Source organism: Denticeps clupeoides, chromosome 6 (assembly GCF_900700375.1).
Source record: "Denticeps clupeoides chromosome 6, fDenClu1.1, whole genome shotgun sequence".
Classification (NCBI taxonomy): domain Eukaryota; kingdom Metazoa; phylum Chordata; class Actinopteri; order Clupeiformes; family Denticipitidae; genus Denticeps; species Denticeps clupeoides.
In genome coordinates this window covers 11857689-11868910 of record NC_041712.1, presented here as the reverse complement: position 1 = coordinate 11868910, position 11222 = coordinate 11857689, and the positions used below count along the sequence as shown (strand labels likewise).

Below are 11222 nucleotides of genomic sequence, written 5' to 3'. Positions count from 1 at the left end.
TTTCATGGTCATACATGTATCATGTTGGTGAATTATCCACCTTTACACATAAAGCCTAAACGTTATCTTTAACTAGCAAAAAAGAAATCTGAATTCAATTGGCTTTACAGCCACTACATAATAATCAAGGAAGCACAAAAAGGCCCACATTCGACGTGTGGGACCCTTGATAATCAGCGTACTGACTGATCCAAAACGTGTGTCCATGCAAGTGTTCTATTTCTTTGAGCGACCCTCGGCGTTTCATCGGCGCAAGAGCTAGTTATGCCTGCGCATGCGCAGTATGCGTCAGTAAAGATCCTCGTGTCATCTGAGAAACGCATAGTGAACACAGTAATGTTGTGAACGTTGTGTTATGTCACTATGGAAAAATACAAAATTTGCTTGTAAGTTAACGAGATACCTTAGAATTTGAATGGGGGTGGCAGCCTGTTTCTCTCTCTGAATAAGAACATGGCTTTTGCAGCTTGGTAGCTGGGCAGCTGAGTTTACCAGGCAGTAGTAAGAGTGTACTGGGGTGGTAGCTAGTCTAGTGGACAACACACTAGTCTATGGAGCAGAAGACCCAGTTTCAAACCATTGTGTCCCTTAGCAAGACATTTAACATGACATGTCTCCAGGGGGACTGACCCTGTAATTTCTGTTTGGATAAGGTGTATATGTAAATGTACTGACACTGCTGTGTCATCATGGAAAGGGACCACTCTTCACAAAAACCCACTCTCATCCGCTTCTAGGGAACTATTTATACTAGGCGGCCACAGCATGACAATGTCACCCCTTTCCATTACACCATATTCATATATACAAACACACACACAGAGACACACACATACATACAGGGCCGGCCTGTGGTAGAAGAAAAGAAAATGGAAGTGAAAAAAAAAGTGTTTCTTAAAAGTAGTTAACAATAATGTGTCTTAATATGAACAGAACAAGCTCACGTGAGCTTGGCCCAGCAAGGACAACTGTAAAGAGAGTAATCATTTGCTTTCATTTGTACTTGCTTTGCTTTTCAAGCAAGTACAACATTCAATCCTTTGTCAATTCACCCATTTTTTTTCTTTCTGAGGCCATGGCAAAATAAAGATACATTTTTGTACTGTAAGCAGTGAGGCAGGATGCAACAGGATGCAGTATCTTCTTTCACTGATGAAATCTAATTTATCAGATGTATTTCATAAGTTTTTTTCCACACATTGTGGATTGTTAGTCATTTAAATCTTCTTTACAGCTGTTTACATCTACGTAGTCCTAGAAAAAAAGAGATGAAAAATCAATTTACACTGCTGACCAGGCTTAGATTCTGACATTTATGTCTGTTTTAGGATACTGCTTCACATACATTCCAAGATTCATATCTAGCCACATTTAAACCTCCTCTCTCCTCTGTTCACTTACACAATCAGTCTCCAGAATGTTCTCTAACACCCTGACGATATCTTTGAAAGTGGGTCTAAGGTTGTAGGGCTCCATCCAGCAGTCTCTCATCATCTGCAGACTAAATATGCTTATAAATGTTTATAATAACATCTATTATGTCAAAGCATAAAACAAATGTTTTACAATACAAAATATTACAATACAATATTACAGTCATTCATTACTTTTTTACTAAATTATTTATAATTTATATATTTTTAGCAAATAACACAAATTAAGTATTGATGATAACATGACTATTATGTGTATTTTTTTTACTTTGTTAAAAAACTCAGTTGTTGAAGTGTGAGACTGACCAACACATCATAATACAAATTTAATAACTTGGGAATTTTGCCGACTTGCACAGAGACTCACATCTCCATCCGGCAACCATCTGGTTCAGTGTTCCTGTAACCTGCACAGATATTGCGAATTACCTCCTCAGACATCTGCAGGTTAGGATACGGCAAAGAGCCTGAAAGAATGTGTTTTCAATAATCACAAATTGTACTGTTCAATTCTGAAATTCTGAATTACATAGTTATAGTTGCAAAGGTTCCCTATTAATGAATGTAAAACCAAGCTTACCAAATGTTTGCATCTCCCACAAAATAATTCCAAATGACCAAACATCTCCTTTGAAGCCATAGTAGTTGTTTTTGAAATATTCGGGAGGATACCAGCGCAGTGGCACTCGGTCCTGCCGGAAATAAGTTAGACTTTAGATGTCTCCTCTCACTTTAGCCCGTTTTTTGACTTAATACTAAATGAAACCCTCACGCGGTGGCTCTTTTTCCTGCTGCTGCGTCGGCTGCTCATCCGGGTTAAGTCTCGAGCCAGTCCAAACTCTGTTACCTTCACCTCACTTGGAAATCTATTCACCATGATGTTTCTTAAGGCCAAGTCACAATGAATAACCTAAAGAGCCACAAGTTAAGGCAGGAAGAAGATACATTTTTCTTTCAATTTTATGCGTTTTATACTAACTTATTTTATATGTGATGGAACCAGAGAACCCACAAGACAATGGATTGGGGATACAGATAAATGATTAAGTTAGATGATGAGAATAACATTTACATATAAAGCATTTATCAGACGCCCTTATCCACAGCTACTTACAATCAGTAGTTACAGGGACAGTCCCCCCCTGGAGCAACTCAGTGTCTTGCTCAGGGACACAATGGTAGTAAGTGGGATTTGAACCTGGGTCTTCTGGTTCATAGGCGAGTGTGTTACCCACTAGGCTACTACCGCCCTAAGAACTAAGAACAGAGAAGTCTCCCTTCCCTTCATTATTTATTTATTCACTCTCAAACATTTAAATAAGTTTTATTTTGGAGTTGGGGTACCATTTTGGAGCGCAGATGGTCCATGGCATGGGCGATGTGGTACGCAGCAATGGTAAAGTGATGCTGGAGGTCACTGTCCATCTGCAGCTTCTCCTGGTTCACCTGCAGGTAGCTGCGCAGTGTTCCGAGGCTTGCGAAATCCATTATCAGCATGTAAGGTGCTAGAAAGGAAAAACACACATTTCACATTTGTGAAATTAAAAATAGAGCATTAAATATGAAATTAGTTATGGTGAATCAGAAGCTGATTTTTCTCACTGTTTGTGATGTCCCAGTCTAAAAGCTGAAGGAGGTTGTTGTGGTTGCCCAGTTTCCTCATGATGGAGATCTCTCTCTCCAGCCGTTTACGGCTAGTTTCTAAACAGAATCGACAGTGATGTGGAGGAAAGATGCACAGGCAGATGTACAGATGACCTGACTGACAGAGGAGCAACTTACCTTCTTTGGAAATTTTACAAATGATCATGGAGTGGCCCTTGCAAGTGCCACGTACCAGCTTGGCCTTATAGAACACACCCTCCCGTCCTGCTTTAATTAGTTGCTGCAGACATATGTCATTCCTGTTGATAAGGGCCGTCTGCAACATGTAAACTGCACTTTAAAGAAAGACCTGCACAGCTATTTCAGGTTATAGTTCAGATGATGACTGAATCCAACTATAATTAGTTTAGCTGTTTTACTCCTGAGCTCATTGTTTCTCAGTCCTGTTTTGGCAGGAACCCACTGCAAGTTCTCATTCAAGCCCCACCTTAAGAATGGTTCTTACAGGCTGTAAGCAGTGTGGGCATTTCCAGGAACAGATCTGACAAATTCCGACTGCAAATCTAAATTTCATTGGGGTGAGCTTACTCCTTGTTCAGGTCTCCACAGCGAAGGCAAGGCTGATTTGGTGGCCTGTCTTTCAAGTGGAGTGACCAAGTCCTGTCCCAGAAGGACATTAACGTTGTCTTCTGAGACCGAAATAAGTCTTGTGTTGGGTTGAGGTTTGAGTGGCATGGGGGCTGGTGTCCTCACAGCTTGGAGCTCTTGAATGGTGCCAACCAGCTGCTGATACCTGAGAAATTGCAAGTAAAAAAACATGGAAATGTAGTCATAATAGTGGGACACTGACACAACTCTAATCATTTTGGCTCTATACACCATGAATTTTAAATGAAATTTTAAGTGCTTTAACTGCAGACTTTCAGTTTCAGTTCAGTTTTCAGATCCAAATCAGGTGAACATCGCAGGAATTGTAGATTGTAAACAGATTGTATATGTGCTTGCAATGACATGGCAATAGACAGTGGAGCACTGTTAAGGAGAAGTTTAAAAAAAAAAAGCTTGTTTAGATTTTTTTTTATTTAGACAATTTTTTAAAATAGTCTATTGTGCTGGAGGTAAAAGCTCATGTATGTACTCACTTCTTCTGCCACAAGAAAGCCAACACGATGATCATGATGATTGAGAAAACTGAGATGCTGATAAGAACAAAGTGCAGAGTGTTCAGGGTGACGGGGTCTGTGAAAGACAAGCCAGGACTTCTTAAAAAAGCTTGTTCAGCAACCACAGGCTACAGCTGAAATTGTACACTATTTGGTTGAACTGCCTTTTGGTTGAAACTAATGGTTTTGGTTGTGAATATTAATATTGTTTTCCCAGCATGAAGTCCTCTCCACACATCCTAGAGTTACTCAATGAAATAAGGGCAGGTTTTTCACTGACCTTTATTGCCATTTAGTGTTGCACAGACCTGACCAACTGAAGCAACCCCACATCATAAAACTGCCTTTATAGTCTTGTACAGTAGGGACAGTGCATGATGGGTGAAATGCTTAATGTGCTTTCTTTTTGTCCTGATAAATCTGGACTCATATGACCTTTTTCCATTTCTGCAAAGTTAAATATTTGTGCTTCTTGGCAAATTGAAAATTTTTTAGCCTGACTAACCATTGGTTTTCTTTAAAACCTCTATGTGCGTTCCATACAAAGTGTTAAAAATGGCTGTGAGTTGAAATGTCCACTTTTGCTTGAACCTTACCTAAAAGTGACCACCCTTCAGAGACATTCATGCAGACAGAAATGTTAAGGAGGTACATAGTGGGAAATGGGTAGGGTGCTATGGATAACTGTTTTTGTAATATAACTGGATTGCACTTGTCAGGCCTCTACCCCAAGACCTGTCCATCTTGGGTGTCCCACCTGAAAGCTGAGCTTCTGCTGGTGTAGCTCTTAGTGTCACTGAGGAATGCAGACCCCCTGACCACGAGAAGGTGGATATTCCTTAGGGGGAAAAGTGAAACATTTGAAAGTGAAGTGATTGTCATTGTGATACACTGCAGCACAAAACATGGTGCACACAATGAAATGTGTCCTCTGCTTTTAACCATCACCCTTAGTGAGCAGTGGGCAGCCATGACAGGCACCCGGGGAGCAGTGTGTGGGGACGGTCCTTTGCTCAGTGGCACGTTGGTGGCTCGGGATTCAAACCGGCAACCTTCTGATTACGGGGCCGCTTTCTTAACTGCTAGGCCACCACTGCCCCACTTCTTGCGCTGCAAGCAGGGTTTGAAACTGTGCAGAAACCCATTGGATTTCAAGTCCAACACCTTAACCACTAGGCCATTGCAGCCATTTTTGCCTGACTTCTCTGCCTGACTGACTGTACTAGGGGTGTTAGAAAATATTGATACAGCAAAATATCGCAATATTTTGGGTGGTGATATTGTATCAATACAGGCACATCAAATATAAATATTTGTGTATTTGAATTTAGTCCAACAGGTGGTACTGTTGAGCATTTTCTTTAGAGAGGTCTGCAGGGATGAGAATCAGTGTGCGAATCTACAACCTCCACTCCTGTAGATGGCGCTGTACAGCTGGGTACTTTGAATTACTAGTGAAATCGCAAAACATGACAGACTGATTACAGCATTTTGTATATCAGCTACGTTTTTACATTTTCAGTGAACTGTATGTGCAGTATCGCAGTATCGCAATATGTGCAGTATCACAATATATTGTGACATAGTCATATCATGATATGTATCATCCTTGCCAATACAAAACCCTAGACTTATTTATCTCAAGAATCACTACGATTTTGATGATTTGCTGCTTCCTCAAATCCTCCTGCTGTTGTACAGCTACCTACTAGAGTTGTGATCAGACCTGAAAAGTTAGGCCCAACTTGGCCTTAGCCTGACAGAATCCGACCAGACAAGTACAGCTTTCTTTGCACGAATTACAATCAAAATAATATTTTATTAAAAAATTAACATTTAACAAATGTACAAGTAGCAAATCATACAGAAAGGACCGGTATTATTGTCACATGATTCCATCATGTGATTAGGAGCAACACGGAAACGAGGTAACGTGACTCCTATAAATTGACGAGAGAGAGCAGCTGCCGGCTGCTCGGTCATTGAATGACACCCGTCGTCAGACCCGGCTCAGAAACCGTCAATCCAAGTAAGATCGTTCCTGTATTATCTGTCATCCCGAAACCTGAACTCCTTCCTGTCGCCCCGTTCTGTCCTGTCCTGTCTTTGTGCCTTAAACGCGGATGACCATATCAGCGTGGTGTTGCGGCTCGCGCCGTCTACGTTGCGTCTCGGTGCATCCCGCCGCACCGAGGTCTCTCGTCTCTTCCTACACGTCTCTCTCATTCTGATCCTGGTTCGCGTGTCAATTATAGATCACATGTTCATTTTGCTGACCACTCATTAATCGCATGAGCTCAACCTGACCCAAGCTCGACCGAGCCTAACTAAATTATTAAAATTGAGCCAGGGGCTTTGTACTGCTTACTGAGAAAACTGACACTGGCTCATTTGCATACTAACAGAAATTGTCTATTTATGCCTTATACAGTGTATTTGTTTTAGCTATTGTAGAAAATTTAATTTTTGTTGGTATCAAGGCTGGGGTCCCAGCCTGCACCACTCAGCTTGACAGCAGGGTTCTAATCATGGACATGTGCCACTGATTAGGCGTGCATGGTCAGGACCCTGTTATAAGGAACTGTTTGGCAGCAGACAGGCGCTGCTGCATTGATGTGGACCCTGAACCATATGTATAGTATTTCAGTTCCTATCAATTGCCGCACAATGGGTCAGTTTTAGTTTTTCCCTGTTCCTGTTGTGTTCTCCCCCTTTTTGGCCCTCGTGCCATTTCCTTTGTTCCTGTTCTATAAATCCCTTGTCAGGGATTAAAAGAAGGGGTACCATTCATTCCTCAACTAATGCATAGGAATATACATGTTTATACTCGTGAGTGCCTTCTTCCTCACCTGCTTTTGTAGGGTTTTGATCAAATGTCTCATTTGATGCGGTTGACATCATGCTGCTTGTTGCTAATCCAAGATCAGAACTGCAGTGACAACAGGTAAACATTTACATTACATTACATTTATGGCATTTGGCAGACCGCCTTAGCCATAGTGACTTAAAACATGCTTTCATATTACCATCAATAAAGTAATCAATTCTGGTTCACTAGGACACCAACTATGAATAAAACTTTATTTGCTTGGTTATAGTTCTCACATTAGTTGGATTATAAGAAAGTAACAAGCTAAGTATTCTCTAAATAGGAAAGTCTTAAGATGCCGTTTGAAAATATGTGAAGTTCATTCCACCTTCTAGGGGCCACCCCATGTTTGACTTTGTTGGCTTTGCGGGAAGCTACTGGGAGCCAGTGGTGATGTGTGTAGCAGTGATGATGTGTGAGAGAATTTGAAAAAGTTGAAAACCAGTCGTGCTGCTGCATTTTGTATTAGTTGTAGAGGCCGGTTGGCATTCAGAGGTAGACCTTCTAGAAGGGAGTTACAGTAATCCAGTCATGAGATTACTAGGGACTGAACAAGTGTCTGGGTGGTCTGTGTTGATAGATAAGGGTGGATCCATCTGATATTGTAGAGAAGGAATTTATATAAGTGGAAAAGATTAGTGATGTGAGTCGTTAAAGGAAGTTGGCTGTCTATTGCATGCAGTTGCAGAAGGAGATTTGTGAGTTATGTGAGTTGTCCAGGTAGATAGCAAGATCCTGATTAGGTGAAGAATCTGCTGGAATGAATATCAGTATTGAGCTTTGGATAATGGGCTGCCATCTAAATGTCAGTTAGACATACAGAGATCTTGGAGAAAGCATGTACATCTGAGAGAGGAAAAGAGAAGATGAGTTGTGTGTTGTCAGCATGGCAGTGGTAGGATAACCCATGTGAGGAAATGACCTCACTAAGTGATCTTGTGTAGAGGGAGAAAAGGAGAGGACCAAGTTCTGAGCCCTGAGGGATGCCAGTGGAGAGTCTGCGTGAAGCAGACATGGATCATTTCCAAGTCACTTGGTAAGACCGCTCAAGGTAGGAAGCAATGCTGAGCCCCGAAGTCCAGGTCTCCTCACAATGGACACGAGAGTCTTGTGGTTAACTATATCAAATGCTGCAGAGAGGTCGAGGAGAATAGGAACAGATGAGAGTTTTGCTGAAGATGAGAAGATGAAGGTGAGATTTTTTGACGCATATAGCATCTCAGAAACAGTCAAAAGGGCCATCTCAGTAGAATGACTTGTCTGAAGCCAGACTGGTTGGGATCGAGGAGGTTGTTCTGAACATATTAAGTGATAGCTGATTGTAGACACAGTACTCAAGGACTTTAAAAAGAAATGAGAGAAGAGACACTTTTGATGAAGGCGAGACAGAGTGAAGATTGTGTTGAATGAAGGATTGGTGCTCAGTCTTGGATCCAGTAGGTAGAGTGAGGGTGAAGGACATAAAGTGTTGGTCAGAGATATGAAGATAAGTGGAATAAAGGTCGTTAGTTGGGGAGAGACGACTTAAAACCAGGTCCAGGAAATTCCCTCGTTTGTGTGGAAGAGCTGCTGCTATTGGCAAAGGAGAAAGAATGGAGAAGGGGGAGAAGGTAAGTTCATTCGAGTTTGTCTAGTGGAAGGTTGAAATCACCAAGGAGAGTTAGAGGTGTGTCTATGGGAAACTTGAAGAGAAGAGTGTCAAATTCATCAACAAAGGTTCCAAGTGACCCCGGAGGGCGAAATATGGCAATGAGAAGCATGTTTACCGGAGAACAACTCAGACTGCAAGGGATGATTAATGGGATATGGTTCAGACACATGGTAGTTTGGTAAAAGGAATATGGTGAAAATGGAGAAGCTTGCCACTTACAGGTACAGACAAGGTCTGTATCGAAGTGACAGTCACTATAAATCACTAGCCCTGCCCTCCAATTCACATCTCAGGGGAACGCGACATTATCACTCATTAAATGCCTGAGTAAGCCACTGATACCACTACACTTGATAAAACAGATCGACACAAAAAAACTCAATCTACCTTCGATATACACCACACAATTGTTAGTCTTACACAATCCTACAACTGAGCTTATAAACACAGTAAACAAAGTCTAGATTCCTACCTTTCCAGAAGAGACCAATACAAAGATGGACTTGAAACTCTCCATTTGAACCATTTCTTTCAAACCAGAACATCAGTGTAGCCACAAGTAGACTTCACTTAAGATGTAATAACTGGTCAACTGTTTCTGATTTAAACAAGCCATCCTTCTGTCTCATACACAGGCCACCATATCTGAAACTGTCATTGATCTCAAAAAAGAGTTAGAAGTAAATTCTGCACTTCTGCAGTCACAATTTCTGTTTCGTTTGTAAATCAGGAAATGATCCTATTTACCTTAGAGGAACAGAAGGTTATTATAGAGCATTAGGATCTTTCATTCTTTATGAAAACCTTCATGGTCCATGCTGTTGACACAGAAAGACCCAAAAACATTTAGGGTCTTTCAGTCATTTTCCTGAACTGTTCCTTTTCCTGGGGTGGAATGATTCTACATCACATGTTTAAGAATTTGGTGGTCAATAAGTTTTTCAATGGTTTAAAATCTACTCACTCAGTTAAATACACGCAACCACTCTACAAGGATCACATTTATATCACTTTTCCACTGACAATGAATAGTTCAAAGAAATCACTAAAAGCCCAATATTACCATGTTCACATTTCAATGACGTGTTTATGTGAGCATCGGTACATCTGTAGAGTAAACATAAGAATGACCAACTTACCCAATTTTCATTCAGATATCCCACCAGCACCCCTTACATAGTCACTTTCCTGAGATGACAGTCATGGACATCTTTCACTGAATTACCAATTAATTGGCCTGAACACATTCACTCTTTGTACAGATGAACTGACAACGGATGGTTTTCACATCCTATTCTGGGTCTGCATTGTTGGTGGGTGTAAATGAGCAAATCATTTTCTGACTCGCACCACAGGCTCAACACTTTAACTGTGGTAACAAAAAAAAAAAGAAAAAGGCCGGGCCCAGTTGCATTGTGGTTTCCTCTGTTTTGAGAAATTGCTTTTGAAGCAGATGAAGGCACCAGTAAAAGAAGGAAGCAAAGACGAGAAGGTAACACAAGACACTTTTTCACCCACCCACTCTTTTTTTGTGCATTAATGCCTGGAACTAATAGCAATTTTCAAAACAAAAGTGTTCACAAAGTGCCACTAAATATTAACATTGGCCATGTTGCACCAATATTAACTGTTTGATGAATCAAAAAAGGAAACCAAACAACAGAAGCACATAGGATTCTTTGAGATTTTTAGATTTGAATTAACTAAATATTGCACCATGCATTCTTTGCCACTTTGTAGCTTTCCTTTTTTTCTTCAGAATCCAAATGAAGCTTGGTTGCCAAGTCCTTTGCCTCAACCATTCATGTGTATGTGTATGTGTATGTGTATAGTTTTCTTTAGGGGGCAGTGTTGGCCTAGCAGTTAAGCAAGCAGCCCCGCAATCAGAAGGTTGCTGGTTTGAATCCCGAGCCGCCAAAGTGACACTGACCAAAGCACTGTACCCACACACTGCTCCCCCGGGTGCCTGTCATGGCTGCCCACTGCTCACTATATATTATACAGTCAAGCGGTGGACAAATTTCATTGTGTGTGCTGTGCTGCAGTGTTTCACAATCACTTCACTTTAGTTTGTCATTTTTTTTATTACTGCAAAGTCCTTGGAAGTAAGGTTACATTAAATTTCATGTTCTAGAAGTGTAATTTTGTATTTAAAGGCTCTAACACTCCTGTGATTGTCACTGACAACAGTAATTTCTGTGTGGATAACACCATACCCACCAGGACTATGCAGTGCTTCTTCAACAACAAACCCTGGTAGACTTCCGCAGGCACAAACATCCTCCACTACAACCACTGAACATCCAGGGAATGGACATGAGGCTGTGGAGCTACAGGTACCTTGGTGTTCATCTGAACAATAAACTGGACTGGACTCAAAAACTCTACAGGAAAGGGCAGAGCAGGCTGTACTTGCTATGGAGGCTCAGGTCTTTTGGGGTGAAGAGCCCACTCTTGACTCTGTGTTGGCCTCAGCCATCTTTTAAGGTGTGGTCTGCTGG

General features: G+C 41.2%; 1 protein-coding gene and 1 non-coding gene across 6 annotated transcripts; both read right to left on the bottom strand.

The window, feature by feature from the left end:
• Positions 1-115: 115 nt before the first annotated feature.
• LOC114792785 (fibroblast growth factor receptor 2-like) lies at positions 116-10071 on the bottom strand. 5 transcript variants are annotated; one of them, XM_028984219.1, is made up of 13 exons: positions 9861-10071; positions 7051-7130; positions 4959-5039; positions 4181-4277; positions 3627-3831; positions 3216-3354; positions 3036-3134; positions 2778-2938; positions 2206-2343; positions 2014-2125; positions 1801-1900; positions 1402-1501; positions 116-1254 (listed from the first exon to the last, which is right to left on the bottom strand). In XM_028984219.1, exons 1-13 carry the CDS (start codon positions 9869-9871, stop codon positions 1210-1212), a joined length of 1368 nt encoding a protein of 455 aa, XP_028840052.1. In that variant the 5' UTR covers positions 9872-10071; the 3' UTR covers positions 116-1209. The 5 variants fall into 5 exon arrangements, with proteins under 5 accessions (XP_028840052.1, XP_028840054.1, XP_028840053.1 ...); XM_028984221.1 differs by having other exon boundaries at positions 1801-1840; XM_028984220.1 differs by lacking the exon at positions 9861-10071 and adding an exon at positions 9194-9378.
• Positions 5310-5388, bottom strand: trnas-uga (transfer RNA serine (anticodon UGA)). Its single transcript has one exon. It is a non-coding gene; the product is annotated as a tRNA-Ser (tRNA).
• Positions 10072-11222: the final 1151 nt, after the last annotated feature.